Below are 27,081 nucleotides of genomic sequence, written 5' to 3'. Positions count from 1 at the left end.
ATTTAAAATATTCTTTAAGAGGCCTGTCCAGGCTATAGCACTTACACAATATAAACATTTTTCTATATAATATTTTTCATTAAAATGTATAAATTTGTATGTTATAAAAAAAAACATAAATAATTCAGCCACTTTTGTTCTGTGTATAAAAGTTTTTGTTTTTCTTTTAGGCTGACATATTTTCCTGCTCGTCTTTTCTTGTAATGTTTCAGAAAACAATATAGCAAAAGACCCACTTGTAAGGCCCTATATGCACTGGGAAACAATGCAATAAAATGTGCACCTATTTGTTTGAAATACAGCTTTTATTTGCTTAAATCTAAAAATATCAAAATTTAAAACAGTAAACAGTTATCTAATTTGTTAACTTTGCATTTGCACCCAGTTACTCTGGGTATCTTTTTCTGGAATGTTTACTGCTTTCCACATTATCAAACAAAATGTGCATAGAGATCAAATTAAAACTGAACTTTAGAAAAAAAAATCGTAGCTAAACACATTTGGTTTTTTCTTCGCTAATGTAAAATTCAGCTTAACAAGGTTTTTTTTCTACCAAGTTTTAACTGGTACTATTATATATATATAGTTATAGATGCTAATTTTTAGTGTAGTGAATTATCTTTTGATTGATCTGACAATTATTTGACAGTACATTAGTTCCTGGTGCATTTATCAGGAATAACCTTATCAGATAAACAGACAGCGTCATGCGTCTCTATTAACAGTGCCTTCGGGGAAAAAAAGCTTTATAAATACAGCTCATGATGAGTTTGAGTGAGCTCTAACTCAATGAGCGTTTATTTTCCCTCCTCTAATTTATTTGCTGTTGCATTTCATTTCCAGGCCAATTCACCCTCATAATCAGATGGCAATTAGTGAAGCATGAATCACAGAAAAGCCCCTCAACTTATCTCACTTCCCGACACCTGCATGCTGACAACAACACAGTTTGGTGAATCATTCTTTTATTCCAAATAAAGTCGTGCTTAGTTTATTTTAAACAGCATTTCCAATTTCATCAGAAGTTTTCAAAATGTAATAAAACCTTTTAAGCATCATGAGAGATGTTTAAATATATCTGCCAAGCTTTTATAGCATTGTCAGTTATTTGATTTTTTTCAACACATGGGCAACGTCCCTCAACTTTCGTTTCAGTAGGAGGACAAAAAACTCACTATTAACATTTAGGAATCTTTAATTCACACTAGTAATAAAATTGCATTACATTTCATAAAATAAATGTTCCAGTTTATATATACAGAGAAAACAGACTGTACATACCCTCCAGTGAACCATTTCTAAAAGAAACAGAAAACATCAAAAAAATTTCACAAAACATACAAGCAATACAGTGCTCAGCATAGCAGGCACAACTGTACATCAAAATTTAAAACTGCTCAGTGTTGGGTGGGCATGGTGTGGTAGGGGCAAAAAGTTGAACATTTATAACAGAGTCCTTGAGGTGGGTGGGGTGGGAGGGAAGGATCCGAGAAAGGGGAGTTAAAAAGTATTGCAGGCAAGCAGACGGATGCTTGTCTTGTTCCAAGTGCAGCAGAACATCCATCTTGTGTATAAAGTGTGGATCTGATTGTTGCTGCCATCAACTATTGAACCTGCGTCTCAAAGCTGCCATTCATTTGGCCCTCTTCATAGTCCATTTGACACAAAATCATGTTGTTTTTTAGGAAAAACTTGTCCCCAACGCAAAACCTGTGAAAAAAGAACGAAACAAGAGATTATAAATACAACTGTTGCTAGCTTGTGTGGCGTGTAGGGATAGATCTTGATAAAAATTTATCAATGCTGCTACTCCTAACAATACTTCTTATCAATATAACAATTATCAATTTTATCCATACCCTTATCAATTAGGGTTGTTTTTTTTTTCTTTTGGACAGGTTTTAATTAAACAAAAGGGTAAAAAAAAAAATAGTAATAATGATAATATATAATTTAATATATCATTTATATTTCAAACATTTGGAACAAAAGAACACAAAATTAATAAAAAATACAAAATCAATTATTTTATATATAAATAAAGCAATAGCAACACAAATTAAAACTACATCTTAAATAAAAAAGTATTTTGTAAAGTTATAGGAGATTTCAAAATTGGCAAGAAAGATTGTGATTAAAAACATATCTAAGCCCCCCCAAAAAAATTAACTTAGGTATTCAGTAATTCAGGCATCCCCAAACTTGGTGCTCGAGGCCCAATGTTCTGCAGGTTTTAGAGGTTTCCTTGCTCCAGCACAGCTGATTTGAATTGAGGCTGATTAACAGGCTTTTGCTCTACTGCAATCATAATCAGCTGTGCTAAAGCAGGGAAACCTCTAAAACCTGCAGGACAGAGGCCCTCGAGAACCGACTTTGGGGATGCCTGCACTAATTTACCTGAATCCAGGCTACATTTTATTGTATTATCAAACTTAACTAAAGATAGCTGAAGCACCCACAGTGAATGAAGTGGGAAGCTGTGTGTGGATCATCTGTAGAGAGGGATTGAGTTTTAAAGAAAAACTAAATATTATATTAAAATTATAATTGCATCCTGATGCGTAATCTAAGACGGAATCAGTGGAGGTTTTTGCTCATGCAGTTTCTCTCATTTTTAATGGGGAAACACTAGTCACTCGTTTTCCACTTCTGACTGTAGGCAGAGGTATAAAGAGTAGCAGAGCTTCCTGAATGGGGAGGTTGACTGCATGCCGTCCGTCAGTCCTTTTGGACTCGCAGCAGCCGTTGCCATTTGCCACAGACAGTGCACTCAGAGGGATCAGTACATTCACTTGTTGCCAAAGTGAATGTACCAAACAACAGAAAATAGTCTCTAGATTTGTTGCTGCTTACATTTGAAAAGAAATTTTGCAAAAGGAATCATAAAAGCTTTTATGTTGTCAAAGGTTTGATGAGAGTAAGAAAAGTGAAGATGTGACAGCAAAACGTTAGCCCCTCCCTTCATTGTGTCTGCTTCTTAAAGAGAAGGAGATTGGCAATACAATGTTAGTAACATTTAAGTCTCCCTGACAGGTTGAATGCAACCTTAATAATACAGTTTAGAGGACTGATGCGGCTAAAGCCTGTCAGTCTGTAAAGACTGTCCGAAGTGGCTTACAAGTGGTTTGATACCAGGTTTAGTACCCATCTTTAGCAGTCTGAAATGCTGCATTTGAAAATGATGTCTGACAAATATTTAGTTAGATTATAAGCATTATGAACAGGATGTTTTTAATTTGATGGGCATCATTAATGCGTGCCTTTAAATACTTTAATATTATAAACCAATCTGGTTAGAAAGCAAATAGACTGGGGAACTGGAACCTGATAAAAAGCAGGTTAAAGCTCACTTGGTCAAATGGTAACGTTGCCTCTGGAGTCTGCAAAGAATTCCTGGCACAAGCTTTCTCAGACATCGGTTTGGCTGCAGTGTTCAAAATCAGTTTTCCTTAAAAGTCAAAGTCAATTGAAGAGGGAAAATAACACACAGCTGCCTGTCCCAGTGATGTTCCCTCTCTGCGCTGCAGTTTGTTGCGTGACACTCTGGAAACAGCTCCATAATGTGACTGAAAGGGAGCGGTGATAAGAACATTGCTGAAAATAGCTTGGCCTCAGTAATATGCCAGGCTGGTAACACGGTAAATAAAGCTGGTAACAGTCACAGCCATGGCAATGTTGTGCCAGATGAGCCCTGGCTTCATATATCTGCCAGCTGAGAAAAGAGACTGGAGTCATAATTCCCTTACAGCAGGTGTTCACTATGGTAACTGAATCTGGCCTGCGGAAGGTTAATGGGCTTGTGCTGTGTGGAGGAACAGGGTCACAGCACTCCTGACAAGCATGCAAAGGATGCTCCACTCTCATACTGCTGCCATTACTGACAATATATTAATGGGGAAAGCCAATATTAGGGTATGTCATACTTCTTGTACATCATACCATAGGCTTTGTAGTAGTTGCAGGGTTTCATTGTGGGTGCTATTCTCCTAGAAATACAGTGATATACTTGTACTCGTTATTTTTTCATTTTATACACCAAAATGCTTCTCTTTCTGTAGCGTCTGAACTTCACACATAACAACAAGAACTAATTTTATGTCCCTCTGGCTTTAAAGATTTACACATTTAGTCACAGATGGGAAACAGACTGTTGGCACTATGTTATAGTAAAAACAATTCTAAGGGTATTAGAAAAACAAAGACATGCAATAAGATAAGTAAAAATGTTTTGGTTTTTCTACAAGATTTCCAAGCTGCTTGATGTAATGCAATTAAAATGGAAAACAACAAAAAAAAAGAAACAAAAAAAAAAAAGCAGAAAAAAAACATTTTTTTCCCCCCACTTGAAAAACGGTTTACATACGAGCCCTTTTTCCTACTTCATTCAATATGTGATTAAAATGCGGTTTCATTGCAGGTATGATCCCTGTTCTTACCTCTGGTTACAAAGCTGACAGGCAAAACAGTCCAAATGGTAAACATTATCTCTGGCTCTCATCACCATTTCAAAGGCTGGGATCAGTTTACTGCAGGCTGCACAGTTCCCTGTTGTACCAAAGAGCCTGAAAGACAGAGGGAAAAGAAAGAGAGATTTACATACTTTTCTTTTTACTTTCATGCCCTGAAATGCAAACAAATGTGCTGCGTGACAACTGCAAATAACAGAAAATAATATGTGATGTGTTATAGACAATGCACAGGGAACAGATTTCTTAATGTCTTTAAAGTAGTTTTGTTTCACCAACTAAAATTGATCTCTATATTTCACAACGGATCTAATGCTTAAGATGTATTTAAAAAAGCTGAAATGGATGACAACATAACTGAAATGATCCACCTTTCAGCTTCTCCTTTAAGAAAAAGACTTAAACACATAAAAGAGGAATGCAGTCATTCATTTCTAGAGATTTTCTTTTGCTCAAATCATTCGCTTTGTCTCCAACATCCCCTCGCTGCTAACTGAAGAACTACCTTAATGTTAAAATGTGAAATAACAAAAAGAAATCTCACAGCAGCCTGTTAAGGCTTATTAGATTTGGAGATAAATTATAAAGGTCATAAACACAAACAGAAGGAACTGGTGGAGATTTATTCTTTTATAAAAAAAGATAAAAAATAAAAAAAATCCTCAAATGCTCCATTTCTCAGACAGATTTACATTTTCATTTTCCATGCTTCTGCCCTTATGTTTAATTTGGAGATTTTGGAGCCCAGAAAGATTTATATATTCTGCGGCAGGAGAAGGTCTGCTTCACAGCTTTGCAAGACAGGATAAGAACAACTGCAGATCGTCGTTCCAGCAGTATGTTAAACACTCCTCACTCCTCAAACTTGCAAGACTCAGACAGATGAGTCAGAATGTTGATATTCGGCCTAGTTTATGCTTGTCCCATTCAGTTTCTTTCACCTTGTTAGGGAAAATGTATATCCAGCAGCCCTGCTTCTAATTAGGGGCCACTGCCCCAGAGGAGCAGCAGAAACCGAAACAGAGAGAGAAAGGTTGTTATGTTCCATGAGAGGGATTCACAGGGTGTTAAACTGAGACATTCTTACATTTAGTTATTTCTTCAGTAAAAAAAAAACACCCTCAGTGTTCTCATACAGTAGGCATCTGCCACCCACAGACTGCTCTGAAACACAAAGAATGTGTTTTTCTTCTGTGAGACACCAAGACTGCTGCTTAGTCATGCATCTAAAGAATTTCTCAACATCCAATATTGATGCACAAATCCAATATTTTCACTAAAGTGTTTGTGTGTAAAATAGCTGACTTATGATATTCTAACTATTTAGGATATAGAAGAAAAAGAAAAGAAAAAGATTTACAGCCGGAATCGGATTCCTACATTCACTTCACAAATAATAGGTGCACATTTTTATTTCTCATGGACATTAAATAAGATCCATTTTATGCTATTACGCTCTTCAAAGTGAGGAATTTACAAAAATGTTTTGCAAATTTTGCTTTCTAAATTTTCAGATTCGTAAAGCATTTTCGTAGCTCTACACGAGCTTCCCACAACAGTTTGCTGGCCCATTACTGCTGACATAACTGGTGCCATTGGGTGATTTGCTCACACACATCTTCTCTGTTGAACTGAGATCAGGGCTTTTTGATGGCTGCTCTAAACTATTGATTATTGTCCTCAAGGGATATTGTGACTGGGTGGCTGTATGCTTACTGTCCATGCTAATGACCCAGAGAATCCTAAACTGTAGCTTCCTGACTGATATCTTGAGATGCTGCTTCAGTATTTTTTAAGGTTTAAAGGTTTTTGCTAATTTTTGAAAAGACACGCCCTCTCCGCTTAAAAAAAAAAAAGCAAATGCACAACCCTGTGCCTGCTTCCAAGAGGGAACTCCTATTAATTGGATGCAAGAGCATGTAAGAGCCCATTTCTCCTCATGCACTCTGTTTAAAAGTTACTGTTTGCATCTCTCATAAAAGCTTACTTTTCAAAAGAAGAGTTGTAATATTTCCACTATGTCAGACTTACCACCGGTAAGTGAATATGGGAGCAAGCAAGTACTGTAGGTCGGCCTTATATAAACATATCACCACAATAATTGACAATTACGAGAACAACTTATCTTGATGATCCTCCACTATATCTTTAGCAAAATGGGTTTAAATCATGGTGCCATATTTTTTGTCAACCTAACCAGTCACCCCAAGAGCAAAATAACCTTTGAAATTGTATCATAGGGCTTGCAAGCTTTCTTCCATTTAAACAAAATAATATCACCTGGATTTTCCCGATTGGTGAGAGAACCAGAATGTGAACTTCTAATGGAAAAGTACTAAAATACATTGAAATTAACATTTCTCATTCATTTAGCAAATAGAAAAGATTATTTGCTTACCCTACCTATTCAAAAACTGAAAAATAAAAAAAGGACAAAATGGTAATTTGTCTTTTCATAAAGCATATTAAAAATACACACTGAGATAGTGGTACATTTTTCTGTTTGATATAAACTTCTTACTCACCAGGGGAACAAAACAAAAATCTATACTGTTTTGTTGAAATTGTTTTAGCAATGTGAACAAAAAATAGTGTCATGAGTCAGCAAACAAATTCATAGTTTGAGGATGCTGTGGCAGTTAACAGGCTTGGCTATTTATAAGAAGTGTGACACAACTGTTTATTTGCACCAACTATGCAAAAAAAGAGAGAGAACTTAATAAACTACAGGCAAATCTGCTTTGTAGAAAAATGTATCACTTGACCTCAGAGCAGTAACAATTGTGAAACATTCTAACCAATCACTAATTTAATTAGTTCTAATAATCACCCAAGCTAAATTTCTTACTTATTTTTGTTGGAATGTCTTGGATCTGGGTCTAGGAGAGTGGGCCTAAATTTAGCTTTTGTAGCATTGCACTTTATGGAAATTCATCTATCTTAAAGATTAATTAATACCAAGCGACTCTTGGATCAATAAAGTAATTAGTGGCATACTTGTCCTTCATTAAATATACATTAATTGCACTAAAATATTATATTAGGCTGTTGTTTGAGTGTATGTGGCAGAGGAATCTTTTGCTGAGCTGAATAACCAGTGGGGATGCATTTTACTTCCCTAAGGGAAAAAAATACTCTAGAAGAAGCTGGATACTTTCGGTGAGTTACACACATTGCTATGTACAGTAGACACTTATTATATCCAGAATAATTGTCGTCACCTGTTCCTATCACACCCTACTGGGCTGTAGACAGTCTGCTAACTTGATACATGTCCTGATGGGAAGGTCCGGCTTGCTGAAATACTAAGTTTACCTCTAGACAAACACTGTGTCACAGTTTGGGGGTAATTGTCACATTGCAACTTCTAATATCATTCAATGTATTGTTTTTTTTCCTGCTTTATTAAACAGGTTTTTGGAGCTTAGTATTGGAGCCTAAGTCCAAGCCTGTTGACAATCTACTGTTTACAATTCTGATTCAAACTGATTTAAAAGTTGGATTGTTTAAGGTAATCCAAAACTCTAGATAGAGATGCCATAATGTGCAATTGTGTCTAGAGACATAATTCCTGTTCTTTGATGCAAACTGGATATTTTTTTTCTTATGATTTCCAATTAAGAAAAATAAAAACATTACTTAGATGGTTCTAACTGCAGGAACATAAGTAGCTTTACGTTAACAGTGCAAGTGCATGGGTTATCATGTGGCATCAATGTATGTCCTAATTGAGCTTTATGTGCAAACAGAAGATAACAGCCAGAGGATACTGATCAAACAGAACAACACTTCTACTGCTGCTTCTGTTGTACAAACAATAAACATCTAGAAAAAAACAACCATTGCTGTAATCCCCCGAGTAATAGCTGAGGGGGGCTGCATTTGGTCTGCAATGACTGTGACACAACAAATGATATTGATTTAAAGCTAAGAAAACATTACTTCTTTGTACACAAAGAAAAACAGGAAAGAGCAGAAGTGGAAGCAGATGGTGCATGTTTTAATTCATCCAGGATTTTGAAAGAGCCAATGCACTGCACTGGTAAGATACAAATCTGCAAAAAATGAATTATACAAAAATATCAGTCCGACAGGTACCACCAACCAATGCTTTCTTAAGCAAAGGGGCGTGTGTTAATAAACATAGTTGCAACGGCTCGTTTCATCCTTTACATCAGTAGTTCTCAGCCATGTTCCTCAAATACCACTGTCCTCCACATGATCTATATTAAGGGATCATTTGAAGGTGTGCTGCAACTGAGAAACATCTAAAACATGCAAAGCAGTGGTACTTTAGGACCAGGATTGAGAAACAATGCTTTACATCAGGCATCCCCAAAGTTGGTCCTCTGTGATTGTGATTGTTGGATGCAGAATGGTAAGATATAAACAGGCATCCCCAAACTCGGTCCTCGAGGGCAGCTGTCCTGCATGATTTAGAGGTTTCCCTGCTTTAGCACAGCTGATTATAATGATAGCAGTAGAGCAAAAGTCTGTTAATCAGCTTTCAAGTAAAATCAGCTGTACTGGAGCAAGGAAACCTCTAAAACCTGCAGGACAGCTGCCCTCGAGGACCGAGTTTGGGAATGCCTGTTTATATCGTACCATTCTGCATCCAACAATCACATTCACAAAAACAATTAACCACCTTTTTGATGTAACACAAGGTGACATTTAAAACAGTTTTTTTTAAACATGTATTTTACATGATTTCTATTCAAGACCTTTAATAAATAATTTGAATAAATTATTTCTGCCTTTAAAATAGTTAATCAAAGCTAATATGTTAAAGGAGTTGGTTGGTTCTGTGTAAATGTAGGAAAAATTAAAACCACATTTTATTATACTGTGCAATTCATTTAAAATTCTCAATATGCTTCATACCTACTGAAGAAAATTAGCTCCTTTCAAAGAACAGATTGCAAATTGGTTTTGAAAAACAATTTATTTAATTTGAAAATTAACTTTTTAGGCCTGAATAGCCCACTTTGTGAGGAATTTCCAGGTATTGTTGTGAAACATTTCCTGTATTGTCAGGGTGCAGTGGCTCATACTCTGTAATTTCTTCAGTCATTTGGATTCAGTGAATTATTTTCCTCAAAAGGATAAAAAAAAATAAAATAAAATCAACATCAGAGTTCTCAAAGTTTATAGCTGATGAATTCAAATGATTCAAACCTTGAGAATAGTCTAAGTTTATTTCTGTAGCTCCCTAAAGCCTGAGAGAAATTCTGTAAACGATATATGGTAAGTCAAAAAAATATTTTTAACCCTTTCTATTTAGATCAGAAATTATTCGACATCCAGAGTTGTCACTTTTTTTTTTGTAAAAGTTGTCACTTTTGTGAAAAGAATTGTAATTGAATGACATAATTAGATAAAAAGACATAAAATGTAAAAAATAACCTTTATATAATGAACTACATATAATGAACTACATTAGATTTTTATTCAGAAGCTGACATTTCAGAGTTTAAAGTCAGAATCAGCTGTAGCTGTTTTATAGTTTAATACTATTTAGCACCATTTCTTTCTGTTTTTTTTTTTTTTTTTTTTTTTTTTACAAATTTCCATTGTATCTGGGTTTTTATTTTTGCTTGTGTAACGGAGCTGTGCCATAAACCGCATGTTTTCCGTTGATCTCTACTGTGAAATATTTTCATTACACAACAGAAAAGTTCATATTTCCTTTACATTCAAATGTCTATTAATTTGACTTAATCACATGTATGTAGCATTATAAATTATGTACATAACTGTGGCAATTAAAAACTATTTTAGATATAATCTATAATCTAATACATTCCAGGCAACAGGAAATTAAATAACTTGTCAAGCTTGTTTTATAAAAAGGATTATTTTTGTTTTTACACTGGTATCTGTTACCCAGAAATAAAGTAAGTTTCCCTTTCAGGCTTCCCATACCTTATTTATAAAAACTTCAGAATATGTACACCAATGATAGACTATCGCATCTAGTATGACATATTTTTTATTGCAGATTTGATTATTTTACCTGTTAGATTCTTATATTTATATATTTTATATGTCCAAGGCTAACATCTGAGGAAGGATTTCAAAGGCTAAAGCAAACCGCTATTTACTTGAATTTTTTTAGTTTATATCTCCGTTTTTAAACTGCACAGATACAGCCATGCAATGAGAAACCAACCTCTTAGTAGGCATTTTCCATAATTTGTTTTTATTCGCATCTTGAATTATGGCAGTAAAAGAGCTTGATGGAAACAGGAAAATTCAAATCAACTAATTAGATTTCTCAAAAAAAGTTTGTACACTTACTTTAGGGGTTTTTGACTTTTCGATAAGAATTAAAAGTGCATATGAGGAGATAGAAAGACATTTGTCTCAGAAGTTCTGTTGTAGGGAATATTTACCTGTCATTTCTAGAGTTTACCAGTGTGTCATTAATAATACTAATGTCACTAATACATGATAAAGTCACCACAATTTGTCTGATTGCAACACATTCATTAAAACCTTAGTCCATCATGGAGCTGTGTTCAGCGCTAGTTTGCTAACTTTATTTTCTGCTTGTTACAGCTAAACATAACCTCAGTCATTAATTATTTTTTGTAAACATTAAATCTATGGCAGTATGTATATCACTTAAAATATCTGGTCCCTATGTTAAAGTGCATTACTTTAATAAAAAAAAAAAAAAAAAAAAACACCTGTCATTAGAAGAGATATTAAGCAACCAAATATACATGGAATTAGAGCTGCAAAAACTCTTATTTGGCTAATTGATTAATCTGTATAATGAAAGGTTCCTTAGAGAATCTTTTTCACAGACTTTAAACCACTTTAAAGTAAGACTTTTTCACTTGAGTTCTGGATAGGGCATATTGACAAAGTTTTTTTTTTTATTTTAAATGCAAAATGTCATATTATATATATATATATATATATATATATATATATATATATATATATATATATATATATATATATATATATATATATATTTATTTATTTATTTATTAGGGGTGGAACGGTTCACAAAAACCACGGTTCGGTTCGGTTCACGGTTTCGTGGTCACGGTTTTCGGTTCGGTTCGGTATATGTTGATTGTTACACCGAAATCCCATAAAAATTTATGAAATTAATGAAAAAATCCAAAAAAATGTATGAATTATTTTTAATGATCCGCGGAAACCCTGGATCATTTCTGCATGTTTTGCTGCTTTGAATTTAATCATCTACAAGATCTACAAGGAACTCGGAAGGAAGCGGACGGGAGCCACAGCGGAGGCTGGAGGCTTTGCTTTGTGCAGGCGGTCTGGAGCGCAGCGGAGCGCTGACGGAGTATGTGGGATTTCAGGGTTAGCCTGACATGTTGGTCATGTTGCTGTTAGCATAAACAAAACGTGTTGCACAATGCTTGCACAATGTTGCACTTTTATCCACAACTTTCTTTCCGCCGTCATCATAGGTCACTCTAAATGCAAAGTGGTCCCATTCAGCAGACCTATAAAGTGCTGCTGGCGCGTCTTCCAACTCCTGTTCTTTCCTACTCGCCATACCCACACAATTCTCCACAACAACTGATTTTTTTCTGCTACACCCGGCTATGCTGCTTCGCTTCTTCTTCTTCTTCTTGTTTACTACTGGTGGTTGGCTTTGGTCGCAGTACCACCACCTTCTGTTCTTGAGTGTACACGCTTCGCCTATGAGAAAATGGAGCCGCGCATGAACCGAACGCAACACACGCGAACCGAACCGAGACAGTCGAACCGAATGGTTCGGACGGTTTTCAAAAACCGTTCCATCCCATATATATATACACTATATTGCCAAAAGTATTTGCTCACCTGCCTTGACTCACATATGAGCTTAAGTGACATCCCGTTCCTAATCCATAGGGTTCAATATGACGTCGGTCCACCCTTTGCAGCTAGAACAGCTTCAACTCTTCTGGGAAGGCTGTCCACAAGGTTTAGGAGTGTGTTTATGGGAATTTTTGACCATTCTTCCAGAAGCGCATTTGTGAGGTCGCACACTGATGTTGGACGAGAAGGCCTGGCTCTCAGTCTCCGCTCTAATTCATCCCAAAGGTGTTCTATCCGGTTGAGGTCAGGACTCTGTGCAGGCCAGTCAAGTTCATCCACACCAGACTCTGTCATCCATGTCTTTATGGACCTTGCTTTGTGCACTGGTGCACAGTCATGTTGGAAGAGGAAGGGGCCAGCTCCAAACTGTTCCCACAAAGTTGGGAGCATGGAATTGTCCAAAATGTCTTGGTATGCTGAAGCATTCAGAGTTCCTTTCACTGGAACTAAGGGGCCAAGCCCAGCTCCTGAAAAACAACCCCACACCATAATCCCCCCTCCACCAAACTTTACACTTGGCACAATGCAGTCAGACAAGTACCGTTCTCCTGGCAACCGCCAAACCCAGACCCGTCCATCAGATTGCCAGATGGAGAAGCGCGATTCGTCACTCCAGAGAACGCGTCTCCACTGCTCTAGAGTCCAGTGGCGGCGTGCTTTACACCACCGCATCCGACGCTTTGCATTGCACTTGGTGATGTATGGCTTGGATGCAGCTGCTCGACCATGGAAACCCATTCCATGAAGCTCTCTGCGCACTGTTCTTGAGCTAATCTGAAGGCCACATGAAGTTTGGAGGTCTGTAGTGATTGACTCTGCAGAAAGTTGGCGACCTCTTCGCACTATGCGCGTCAGCATCCGCTGACCCCGCTCCGTCAGTTTACGTGGCCTACCACTTCGTGGCTGAGTTGCTGTCGTTCCCAAACACTTCCATTTTCTTATAATACAGCTGACAGTTGACTGTGGAATATTTAGGAGCGAGGAAATTTCACGACTGGATTTGCTGCACAGGTGGCATCCTATCACAGTTCCACGCTGGAATTCACTGAGCTCCTGAGAGCGACCCATTCTTTCACAAATGTTTGTAAAAACAGTCTGCATGCCTAGGTGCTTGAATTTATACACCTGTGGCCATGGAAGTGATTGGAACACCTGATTCCAATAATTTGGATGGGTGAGCAAATACTTTTGGCAATATAGTGTATATATATAATATATATATATATATAATATATATATATATATATATATATATAAAAATGTTTTTTTTTTTTCAGTGGGCCGCTCTGTCGGCAAAAAGGCATGTTTTACAGTCTCTATACATCAGGTAACAATTAATAAATTACCAAATTAGTTGATAATTATTACAACAATTGATTAGCACAATAAAGCAGTTATCCTTTGCCTCATGTTGAGTCATTGCAACAGGTATTAAGAGAAAAGAATGCCTTCTTTATTTCTTTCAACTTGCTGCTCTGCTTGAACTTGAAACCCTTAAAGCTCATGCAGTGTATCCCCTGCCTGTCTTTGTTGCTTCCTTCAGTTTGGTCTGTGGCTCTTTAAGTTTTCAATGTTTTTTTTCAGCTCTTTAAACTTTTAAGTCTGCGAAGGGTCGGGGCAATTTTAATAGAGGAAGAGCTGTTAATGCATGCATCACATGTTCTGACATTCCCCAACAGTTGTCATTTCAAAAGTGAAAATGTTTTCTTTTGATCCACCCCAGAAGACAAAAAGCTACTGCTACATTCCTAAAGGAGTAAGACTTGTAAAACAATTATACCTATAGTGTTATCATATTTCTGCAGATAACCTATAATGTTCGTTATCTCAAGCACATATTCCTCTTACAGTTAATTATAACCCACTTTGATAAGTTGATGACTATTATGTCATTTCCAGTGGGTGAAATGAAAGACTAAATTAAATCAGTTCTCAATCCTGATGATCACACGATGACTATATTGCTCTAAGACAAAGGCCTAATTAATTTCTTTTTCTAGAGTCTGAATGAGAAATTTGCCCAACTAGATAAAAATACTTGCAGAATTGACAGTGTTTCTATGGAGTATGTAGATTGGAACCAAACCTTATAGTTGCTGCAATCACTAGCATAGAGATGTGCAAGCATTTATTTTAGGCATTTTGAAAAGAAAGACTTAGGAGAATGTGTAAATGAATTTAAGATGCTAATGCCACTGAAGGACAATCACAGATGGAGCTCCTATAAAGATGAACGTGAGCATGGCAGGGATCCAACCCTTTAGAAAGAATCAGTGTGTTTGATCCACTGCTTGTATTTAATGAAGTGCAGGCAGCTAATTCAGTGCACAGATTCAACTTCATTACTGCAGGTGAGGGTAGACCTGGTCTTTTACTAAGGAAAGAGAGAATGAAAAGGGAACTGGCAGCAGCTGGACACTGCATCGCCCTCTTCTGAAAAGCACCAGTCTCTTCAACTGCCTCTTCTCCCTTTGCAAAGCAAGGTTTTTAATTTTCTTCATAATAGCATTCATCTGAAGCATCTCAGCCATTAAGTGTTATGCATTTGTCGCAGGAGGGAGAACATACAAGTTGGATAGATTTCATTAGACAATCTGGGGCAGCGGAGGCACATAGAAAGCTCTCTTCATCTCCACTCTTTCAATGTTATTCTTATTTTAGTGTTTCTAACTTTTTATTTCACATGTCGCTCTCCATTTTTTCCCCATCCCCTGCCTGACCTCTACATCTTACCGGTCTAATGTGCGAGAAAGCTTTTCCTTCTGCCTTCACTATGCCAGTTAGGCACTTACAGCTTCGGGGTTGGGGTTGCTGTCCTTTCAGCTGATGTATTTTACTAAGTGAAACTAAGAGCTTCATCATTTTTGCCTACTCTTGGTCATTTCCCCATTTATTACAACCTCATCTGCACCATCTGCTCCTTCTGGGGGCAACATCAGGTCTTAGTGGACCTCTCACTGCATCTTAAAAGCATTAACTGTGGGTGGGGACTGATGGATGGTAATGGCCTATCTCAATGTAACGTCCCTGAGCGCTTCTCGAATGGGCCCCAAGCTCCTTCCAGGTCAGAAAAAAAGCCAAGATGTGAGTAAAATGTCACTGAAAACCATAGATGAGTGGGGGGAAAACACTCACTATCTTTCTTTAATAAAGTAGAGGCCAATATTTCTTTAATTAACAACACTAGTTACAAGAACATCAAATGAAGTAAGCTTTTACCTCCTATTCCTTTAGTTTGTAGTTGATTTAGATATTTTACGATGCCTTTATTCAATCACCAGTGAACACAGAGCTCGCCCTCCTTACAGGTAAACTAAGAAAACAAGGACTTCCCTTATCTGATTCGTGTCAGACAAATAAAAAGTTAGATTTTTTTCTTGCAAAAGAAACTGAACTATTGTTCTCCACTGCAAGGTTGTTTCAAAATACAAAGAATCAACAGGCAAACCAACTAAATACTTGGCTTGATATTAAAAACTAATTCAAACTACCAATATTAATACATCCTGTAGCCAGATTAAAACTCACGCTGAAATTCTTTAGATAGATGCCTTAATAAAAGTCATAGCAAGTAAAATAATCGCTGTTTATAATTGATGAAATAATATGGTCCATAAAAACCCAGAGTAGAATCACCATTTTTTTGTGTAATAAATATTGGACAAGCTAAAGCAAAATCCTAAAGTTATTTCACAACTTAAAAGCTGATTTTAGTTTGTATTGTTGTTTTTTGTATTATGTTTTAACACAACCCCCAAGTACACAAATCTATTAAAATAAAATACCATCCTTTTTCAAAGTACTTTCTAATAGTGATCTTGTTGTCAGCTCTAGATCTAAAGTGAATGATTAAGCTCAACACCCTATATCCTTGAGACACTCTTTTGAAGGAGCATTGAAAGTACTTCTTCCTTTATTCTCCAATTATATAAATTACTTTATCCTTTTGAACCCTAAACCCTTGAAATCCCATACTCTAATTAAAATTGGTGTATCTTTTTAACTGTATGTTTCAACCACAAGGTCTAGTTGAATAAACTTGGTAAAACAGCAAATCTAAGAGACATTTTTAAAACTAGTTTCTGGCTGAGCAATTTCATATGCCATGTATTTATGTTGTAAATCTTTCATTTAATTTGGGTAGTTTGTTAAAGATTAGTTGTTTAATCTATTGATTTATTTATTCATTAATTGCCAATTTAGAAAAAAAACTGTTTTGATAAAAAGGGGCTTCCACAACATGGACATTTTTTAATATAATGCTGAATTTTAAAAAGAAGCAATTTATCATATGTTAACTGATTATCCATGCTGCATTAAATGCTAACTGAATAAACCAATCAATTGAGGTTTTCTTAAATTAACAAACTTAGAAAGAGTTACAAAATATAACAAATCAGCAACCTATTAGTAGAAAAAATATAATTCCCCATGAACAGAGATATAAACAAATAATCAGAGATGGGAAGTAACGAAGTACAAATACTTTGTTACTGTACTCAAGTAGATTTTTCTGATATTTTTACTTTACTACTTATTTTTATGCCGACTTTTTACTTCTACTCCTTACATTTTTACACAAATATCTGTACTTTCTACTCCTTACATTTAAAAAAATTGGCTCGTTACTTTAGTTTTGAATCATTTCAATGGAGTTAGTTATTTTTCACAGCATAAATACCAAATTCAATCTAATTGGATGGGAATCTACGTTGCATTTGACGCACCACTACAAGATGAATCGACAGATTCGGCGGTATTCATTCACGGCAAATCATTGCAGCTTGGTAGCGGTGGCATTAGCATAGTAGCATGGACGACGAGATGATTGAAAATGAACACAACGGAGATCTAGTCCTATTGGCAGACATCCGTTTAAAATGTAGGCAACGGCATGAAAAAAGTGGTTTCTACTTTTACTTTTATACCTTAAGTAAAATTACAAGCCTGTACTGTTACTTTTACTTGAGTAAAGAAGTTTAATCAGTACTTCCACTTTTACCAGAGTATTTTTTAACACAAGTATCTGTACTTTTACTTAAGTACGGAAAGTGAGTACTTTTGCCATCTCTGAAAATAATTTTAAGACCAGGTATGTACTTGCCACTTTGTGGTGATGAAGTGTATGGTAACTGTGATATAGCTTTTTGTGATCTACTTTTTTGTTATCACATCCTCATCTATCTTGCACATCCATAATTTTGGTGTAAGAATTTGAAGCTGCTCTACGACTCAACAAAGCTGAATTGGCTTTATTTAAGAAGTGATAAGTCAAAGAGCTTGTCGACTGTTTACAAAACAGAATGGAATACGTAGAATTTTACTGCCTCAGATTGGATTGTTTCTGTTCTGGTATGACGTATGCTATGATTATTTCTCTTTCAACTACCATGGTCTTGCTTCTCTTAAGGATGAAAAGCAGCAACCTCTTCTGGCTGGCGACCACACTGGTCTAAGTTAATATTATCAGTTAATTGGATGAAGCAATTTTAATTAAATAAACCAGTATTAACCAGTACTCAATTCTTCTTTTGTTATTTGGCAATCTTACAATGGGATAAGAATAGGCAACGTCCAAACTAGTCCAACCTGGATTAAATTGCTTTACGTTGATAACAGATTCTTTAGAAAGCAATCTTAAGTAACTAAAGTACGTTTTTTTAATAAGTAAAAAAAATCCTTTCCGAGAACATAAAAAATTGTAGTTTTATTGCAAAATGTTAAGTTAAAACCTTAAAAATGTAAAATAAGTTATGAAGAAACTAATGAATTGTTTACATGAAAAAAAAAGAAAACCACACACAGTTTACCTTTTAAAATGGTAAACTGTGTGTGGTTTAAAATTGTTTAAACCCATCCTCTTTTCATGGTTAATCCCAGTTGGCCGGTGTTGCACCATGTTTTGTGGCTTATGTTTTAAATCAGGGCAGAGTGGTGAGGAGAATCCACAACAGCCACCCTTTAGATCACAGTATATGATGGGTTGCAGAATATGGTCAAACACCAACATCTGCATGTCTGGAAAAAAACAACAACTCAGAGCTAATTTCTATACCTCGTTTGTTTGGCTCAACGAGGGCTCTTGTTATGTGTGTCACTCAATAAGCTGCATGTATGACAAAAAAAAGAAACATGTCTGCTTAAACAGCTTCTTAATGCTTTTTGAATATGATACCCTGTTTTTTTTAAGATAAACCAAACTGAAAGCATTGCCAAAAAGCTTAACCACGTCTAACCATGGCCGCGCTTCACTAAAAAACTTTGGTGAACGCTCCATGTTTCCATTCAACATTAACAGACGAAGGTGATGAAAAAAAAAATATTTGAACCAGAAGAAGAGAAGTTAGATGTCAGAATCTCCCGCCAACATAACATTTGAAGAAGACAGAGACAGCAAAATGGAGAAGTCACGTAACTTTTGCGGTAAATGCTTCAGGAGAAGAAAGGAGAATTCTGCACTTGGGACACAGTCCTAAACTTAAACGTTTTCTAGAATTCATGTACAACATAAAGATGGAATCTTTTGCAGCAGAAAAGGAGTGGCAGGATATGAGAATCCTGAAAATCAACAGCAGTACTTTTTGCAAAATATTATGATTCACCAGATTGGAATTAAATCCTTTATCATTCTACTTTTGTATTTTTAATATCCAAACATGATATTAGTGGCAGATTATTTTCTTATTTTCTTGTAGGTTTTACTTCATTACGAAACATACAAATTATGTATTTCTTCTTTTTCAACCACTGGCCTAGCTTAAAACATTAATCACCCACCTCCAGAGCTAGAATTGCTCCTATTGAGGAATTCCTGTCACCTGGAGTACTCCTCTATGAGATTTCTTTTTTATCATAAAATGGCCTATAAATAAACTGTAAAAAAATTTGGAAAACCAAATGAGCTTTTAAAAAGAGCAGCAATAATAATGTAACAACATGTCTATTTCAGACCAACTTGAAAACACAAAAAGCATGCAGAGATAAAGGAGTTGACATTTACCAATTTGTAAATGTCAAGTTTTTTTTACTTAGTTTTTGTTCTTGTTACCATAATTTTGTGTAAATTTCTGGACGGTTAAAAGATGTTTTCTGCCAAATGCACATATTTAACACAAATATCATAATGCTGCTTTGTGAATCATCTTTATATGGAAAAATTGTGCTGAGTTCACATTAAGTTGGTTTGAGTTGAGATGGACGCTATATTGACGTCCTGTTTACGTGGAGAAGGTGTTACGGCAAGATATGCAAAGTTATTTAAATTAACAGCTTTTGTTAGCACCCAGCTGGCTTTTCCAAGTAACGCTTAAAATAATAATTTTCAATTATGTTTTTTTGCAGAGTGAAAACATCCAAATGGCCATGTCTTCACAAATTCGTTTTGAGTTTTCACAAGTTTAACATCTCTGCAAACTTTAGATCCCACTTTTTCAGGATCTTTAAATAACACAAAAGACCATGCAGGGTCTTTTTCCTGGTTTTGCCATTGCCTGCCATATATACTTTTAAAATAAAATAAAAAAATTAATCCTAAGTGTTCCTAAAAATATTTTTAAAATCTTGTCTTGCAGATCTAAAATAATGCATTATCTCATCTCATGAATCAATCGTACCACTCCTGTTATTTCATATATCTTCTGAATCATTAACCTATTCAGCATAAAATTTTAAAAGCAAATATGTTAGAGGAAGTTTTGCTAAAAAATTCTGTAACCCATAAATTTAAGTAAAGCATTGAGTTTTAAGCATTTAAAACGTTCCTTTGCTTGCTTGAAATGGGCTACTGAGCCATCATGGATTCCTAGTGTGCATTCACACACCAAAACCAGGATTTTTGAAATCGTTTTAAAGGGGGATCAGAATCTCAAATACCAAAACAATAAAAAAATAATATGCATTTTGGTTTAAATGTAAAAATATAGCTTATTAAGAATATATCCTCCAGCATTTTAAAGATAACAAGAAGATAGCTGAGAAACATAGGCTATAGCTTGAAGGAAAATACAAAAAGGTAAAGGGTGGGCGGAGGGGTGGTGGTGGGGGGGTGGGTCAGTGCTTGACGCGGAGGTTTGGACAAGAGTGAAAGGGGGTGGGGCGAAGGGCACCGGCATCCCTAAGTCGGTCCCAGGGGGATTCCCTCACAGATAAATGGTAGGGAATGTGACCTAATGCCTAGGAAATGGTCATGTTTAATTTAACAAGCAGATGGCAGGGGCATCAGAAGTGTGTTTGGGGGGCGGGGAGCAGCGCAACAAGCATGCCTGGAGGATTCTCACAGCTTTCAGGAACTATAATTTATAATGTCCAAAAACAAAAGGATGATTTTACATTGCAGATGCGCAGGTGGTAGTAGAGTGAAAACACCATTACCTTATGTGCTAAAGTTTTATTCTATCATTGTTATAACTGGAATGATTTCACCACAGTCAGAGAATATATGTACTTAGTAAACTATAACAGAGATTTAATATTTTTTAAGTTCCAGCAATTTTTATCTAGTTTCTGCAATCAGATTATTAGTGTAATGTATTTCATGATATGCATAAAACCAGAAAAAATCCTATTAATTGTCTCAAATATACTTCCATTATCAGCAGGGAACGTTCTCAAAATAAAGGTCATGAAACACATAATCAATACATATGATGGGGCCCAAAACCATGATTGATCCTATAATTATTAATGTCCCTGGCATACTTTGCTTTTAAATTATTTCTGTTCAATCAAGAGGTATTTTTTTAAAACAAAAAGAGTCTGCTATCTTTCAAAAAATAATACATATAATACAAGGATTACTTAATAAAAAAACTTTCTTCATTTAGTTTTTATTAAAAATTGGAGTTGCAAACTTAATATCACCCTTTCAATAATCAACAGAAAGGTATTTATTAGCATTAGAGAAATTAATCTTTTCTCAATATGGCCAGCAAGCTTTTTGCAAGTTTTCTCTGGTCGTTTGACAATTTCTCTATAATGAGCTCTAAGTGTTTCAGGTTGGAAAGCCCTGCTGCCATCACCCTAATCTTTCCAAAGGTTCTTCAATTTCAAGGATGAACTCTGGCTTGTCACGTCAACACATATTTATTTTTACTTTCATAGAGAAATCATTTTAGGTCAATTGTAAGATTATTTCAAACTCACATTCTCCAGATGTATGAATGATGTTGGGCTTAATTGTATCTCATAATGCAACAAGAAACAAGATTAGCAACATCACCTTTTTCTGCATACAGATAACACTTCTAAAAAACAACTATATTGAACTGTACCAGGAGATAGAAAACAAGAGCTCTTGTAGTGACATGACCATTATGTTTTTGTGAGAGGGTAAAAGTGATTGTGTGTCTTTCTTGCCTCAAGTAGTCCCTGCGACAGAGGATGAGGTTGGCTTTCGTGTACAGGGTGGAGCCCACCTCCCCCAGGCGGCAGTCACAGCAGGCACATTTGAGACAGTCTTCATGCCAGTATTTGTCCAAGGCCTTGAGCAGGTAGCGGTCTTTAATCTTCCGATTGCAGCCAGCACACCCCTTCTGCTTCCCTTTGGGCTGGACAGAGAGCATCGGCACACCTGTAGTGATAAGGAGACAAACAGCAACGCGTGATTTACGGCCCGGGAACACGAGTGACTTTTCAGGTCCTCTTCTTTTTTTTGATAAGCCAGCTGCTTCCCGAGGCGTCTAAGCCTAGTGTTCGCACACGGCCACGGCAAGCTGCCTACCTGCTTCATATGCATTAAAGAAAACACTCTTCCATGTAGATAGGCACCCAGGTCACATTGGACTACAACACCTTGACTTACTTGTTCGGCTAGGAACATGCTGTAATACAAAAGTTACACGATCACTGACTGTGGGCCTTAGAGGAAGGGACACGGATTTCTCTGAATAAAACACACAAGGCCTGTTTAGCTTACTGTGGTATTTACAACAAGATGTGCAGTATGTTACTTACCTACCATTTCATCAAAACCCATTTCACTCAACTGTCCTCGGCTGTAAAAGCTCCTCATGGGCTTTGTTTGGTATAGATTAACATTAACCTTTTAAAAAGCCTCTGACCACAAAAACGCTGCTACCAGACCCCAGTGAGATATGTTATGGCCTAAGTGCCTTTTAGCATACACTCACTCAGTGTGTGTTTCATAGAGACACACACACACATAAGCGTGCGCACAAACCCCAAACACACAATGCTGTCTCCTCTCTGTGCTCTGAGCATTACAGCCTTTCCTCCTTTTACACTTATCTGTACTCATGTGTCCGCAATGAGCAAGCCTAAGTTACCAAACTCACAAATTGCCCTGCTGTCACGCAGGTCCCCTTTAAGTGCGCCTTTTAGCCTCCTAAAGGACAAATAAAGTCCATTTAATAACTGCACTAAACACTAATAGTCTATGTGAGGCTGACATTTGTGTTTGGACTAAAAGCCCCCCTCAGGCCACTGCTGGTACGGAGGCAGGGGTGCGTAGCTCCCCTCTGTAGCACTAACAGGTCTGCCACAGCTGAAAGCACAAGACAACAGCTCTTAAGACACTCTCTCACACACTGAGCTATTGATCCATCTAAAAGAACACACAGTGGACGCCACTTGCAACTCTACTTTCAAAACACATTTGTCTCTCTCTACCAAAAAGAGGAAAAAAGGGCAGGACATCTGCGTCGTGGGGGTTTAGGCTAACATTTTGTACGTTCGAGTGACTGTGAAGGCCTTTTTTACATGATATAAACAGTTTATATACAATCTTATTGACTTATTAGTTTGTGCATGGTGAGATAAAACTTTTATTAACATCTCTTTTCCAAGAAAGAAATTGCAAAAGTGACAGTGTGTATTGTGCATTTAGACCTGCTATTTGCTTTTTCAGTGATAAAAAAAACAACCTCGGCAGATACAAATGGACTGCCTCTCTTGCTGTTTTTTTTTCAGCCAAGTTTATTGAGTTTACTCTCTTTCAAAACGACCTTACACTGCTTTTCACAAAAACTTCTTTGGAATAGAAAATCCCATTTCCGCCTAGCTTTTCTAACTCTTTCACACATGTACACGCACGTAAATAGACAAAAAAAATGTATTATTAAATCCAGATTTGCACTTTTTCTCCATCCCTACATCAATATTGCAGGGGATGCAACTTAATTAACAATTTCCCCTTTTACATAAGAGGTGAATAAAAAGGAAGAGCTTGTTAGTCTAATTTATGGCATTGGTTTATATGTCAGAAAGGACTCTAGTGGTGTCGAGCCGTCTTATTTCTTTATCAAAAGTAGAGAGTAGAGGGTAATTGGTTCAGAGCTAGTGATGGGAGCCAACAATTAGTGTCCTGCATGCCCTTCAGCTCCCTAACCTGCCACCCCAAAACAGACACCTTGAAGTTGCTGCATTAGGATTACAAACCCTGCCATAAATACCAATGTTCAGCATAAATGAAACTAAAAAAGCTTCGAATTCAAGCCACACTGAATAAGAGCAGACACGGCTACCTGTATTTCATGGCTTGTTAGGGGAGCTCTCTGCAGGTATGCCAACAGAGCTCGCCTGTCAGGCTTCTACAGAACTAAAAACAGTCTTAATGAGGGAGAGCTTGTATGTGCGTGTGTGTTTTGAATCGGAGCTTGTGTTCAGCAAGAAAAAAAAAAAAAGAGTCGCTCCAATTCCCTCAAGGATTACAAAAATCTTTAATTTGCCTTTATGACACCTAATTAGTTATTCAACTCAAAATCTTTGCTTTAAATAAGAGAAGTAATTATATGAAAAAGGTCATTTCTGCACCACCGAAGGAACAACTCCTAATTGGCTGAGACCACCACTCCCGACATGCACTCTGTTTTACATCACGTTTGAAAAGGACAAGCTTTAACCTATCCTGGAATTACCGTGTGCTGCTCACAGCTGCCGTTAGATGTTTAAAACCCTGCTAAGCACCTTTAAAATGACACCACACTTTCTGTCTAATATTACCCAGGTTCTGTTTCCAGTTAGTCTGACATTTATTCCTACAAGCGTATGTGGTGGGTTCTCTGCTCCAGACTGTGGCAGAGTTTTTATTTTGCAAACTGTCTGAAGAGCCATCGCTGGGAACAAACAGGTTTTATGTCTTCTCCGAAAAACAGCCTCTGCAAAACAGGAGTGCAGCAAGCAGGAGTTAAAACCTACTAAACAAAAAGCAGTGACAGGAAAGAAAGTGATTGTGTAAAGTGAATGTCTTTTCAATTCCCTTAATGTCATGAGACATTTTCTTGCACCTGTCATCACTCCGGGTGCTATGCGAAATGCCGTAGAGCAGAACCCTAAATTCTTGGCACCTCCCAGAAAAAAAAATAAAAAACATAAAAAACAATAAAACAAAACCAAGCTGCATTATGAAAGTAAGAAGCAGACCAAGAGGCAGCCTCCACTTAATCCATCCCATTTAACAGATACAAGTGCCACTGACCTTCCGGTGTCATTTGATGTAAAAAAAAAAGCATGCCTCTCCACATCAAAATTCGTTCCCCCAACACGGGGATACATTTTCCCAACAAAGTGGAGAGACAGCTCTTGCTCTACCAAATATCTTTCCTGAGAGGGGAATTTAATTTGCCATTAGTGCTGGGTGTAAAGCCCTGTCATCTCTCTCTTTCTTTAAGATTACATCTTCAAAGAATATGTACAGTTAGTTTTACTCAGCCCAAGCGGCCTGTCAGAGCATGTATTTTCATTATAGATACCATCCGACTTCTCTTACCCTATTTACACTTTCATTTTTGCAGTTATCAGAAAAACCAAATCAGTCTAGTAGGCTTTTTTTTTTTTGTATATATTGAAGTTTTTAAGAAAAAATACACATCACAGATCAGTCAAGGAAACCTTTTGAAAAGGTAAAAAAAACATGTAGTTAAAAGAGAAATACGGCATGAGTAAGAATACTGAAAGCAACTATTTATCAGCCGTTCCTAAACAATGCTTGGTTTCTGTATGAAAAAAATATTTTCTCAACTGTATTTTTAATCATGTACACACATTTCCTCAACACCCCAAGGGAATAAACAACTATCTGTGTGTCAGTTGTTCAACCTGAAGGAAGACCTGTTATTGATTCAACATCGGCTCAAGCATTGAGGTTAATTATCACATTGTGTGAAATTCTGCTGTTGCTGCATTTATTTTTGCTTCATCTTTTATTTTAGTCATTGAAGCATCAGAACCAGTGAATTACAAAGCAGTTATTCTTCTTTAAATAATTTTGATGTGTATTGTGATTTAAGGTGTTTAGAGTAATGCACAAGCCCCCAAACCTTTAACAGCAGAAAAAAATAACAGCTCCATATTCCTTCTCTTGATTGGTTAAAAGCTTTATATTCAACCCAGTGATGCCTACTCTCCAGATTCAAGGGGAGGTTAAAGATTTGACTGTTCAGCCTTCCTGACAAATTAGGAGAAGGGGTGGGGGGGAGGTGATGTTTAGGAGGTGGAAATTTGCCCTGGGTGGCCCATTCTCTCAGGACCCCTAATAATTTGCAGCCCCCAGCTGCTTTGAGAGAAAGGTTTTAGCCGCCATCGTGATGATCACAAAATAACTAGATCTACAAAAAATAAAATAAAGTAATGATTCCATTTGTCTGGAGCATTTCCACTTCTTATTATGGTTATAATTAACTTAATCAGTGTCAACTATTGATTCAAAAAAGTGCTTCGCATAAAAAAGCCTACAACAGTTCTAATGATGAGACACTCGGAAAAAAAAAACTTAGCCAAGCAGGATAAATCATTATGAACTTACGTTTTGAGCAGTAATTAGTGTGTGAATTTAAACTATGGACACAGCTAATGCTTCGACAAGGATTGTATTTTTAACTAGCATGTAGCAGTAAAATCTTAGTAACTACATATTCATAAGTAGATGCAAAATATTCATAAATTGTTTTTTGCAGTGACTAAACCATCCATCACCAGAAAGATGTTTTTGTAATTGCAGGTTTAAAAATATCAAAACAAATAACTGAATACATCACAAAACATATAGTAGGGGCTAACATTAGGTCTGCTTAGGATCAGTTTAAGAAATGAACATCTAATAAAGCCATTTCTTTTGCAGTCCTCCAATACTCTCCATGTTGTGTTATATCTTAATGAAGGAGATAAACAAAAAAACAGACAAACAAATCAGGCTTTTCTGGCCGACTTCAATATCCAGCGTCTTTTTAGGTCTAGACTGCCATCTCTGAGTTTGACCAATTTAAAAGAATTGTTTAAGGATTGTAAAATATTAAATAGAAGGTAGATTTGCTGTGTTTGTTTACATTTGCTGTGTTTTATTGAATGAAAAATTAATTAAAGCTTATCTTTCTCCTAAATCAAAACTTTGTAAAATGCTAAAAAAAAATATTACATAAACGCACATGCAGTTTGTTATTGCATTACTACACAAAAACCTTTTATGCATTTAATGAAAATGGATTTTATTTTTATATATCTATGTATTGTTTTAGAAAACAAATTGCATGCAAATCAATCAGTCAAAACTTGACCATTTCTAGTGTCGGGCAAAACTAAGTAGTGCATTTAGATATTGTATTATATCATATTACAATATTCCATATAACATCTTATTAGATAACAATACATTATGTTTTAAAATATCATATTAGCCATTGCTGAATAAAATGGTGAAAAAAATTATGCGTCTTTGCCCCATTACCATAACTTTAATCGTCCCTCATGAGTTTACAGCCTTCAGGCGCCAATTTATTCAAGTCCGTTGTATTTCAGCAACCACTGTAATCGC

General features: G+C 36.3%; 1 protein-coding gene across 1 annotated transcript in view; it reads right to left on the bottom strand.

The window, feature by feature from the left end:
• Positions 1-948: 948 nt before the first annotated feature.
• lmo1 (LIM domain only 1) overlaps positions 949-27,081 on the bottom strand; it is a 45,539-nt gene continuing 19,406 nt past the window's right edge. The window contains exons 2-4 of the mRNA XM_038297747.1: positions 21,672-21,885; positions 4,437-4,562; positions 949-1,710 (exon numbers count right to left, since the gene is read on the bottom strand). Of these exons, the coding sequence (XP_038153675.1) occupies positions 1,605-1,710; positions 4,437-4,562; positions 21,672-21,885 (446 nt within the window). The 3' untranslated portion in view covers positions 949-1,604. The remainder of the gene's footprint in view (positions 1,711-4,436; positions 4,563-21,671; positions 21,886-27,081) is intronic.

This window comes from Cyprinodon tularosa, unplaced genomic scaffold, assembly GCF_016077235.1.
Source record: "Cyprinodon tularosa strain WSP-4 unplaced genomic scaffold, ASM1607723v1 ctg395, whole genome shotgun sequence".
NCBI classification, from domain to species: domain Eukaryota; kingdom Metazoa; phylum Chordata; class Actinopteri; order Cyprinodontiformes; family Cyprinodontidae; genus Cyprinodon; species Cyprinodon tularosa.
The sequence above is the reverse complement of the archived record's forward strand: the minus strand, read 5'-3'. Positions and strand labels throughout refer to the sequence as shown.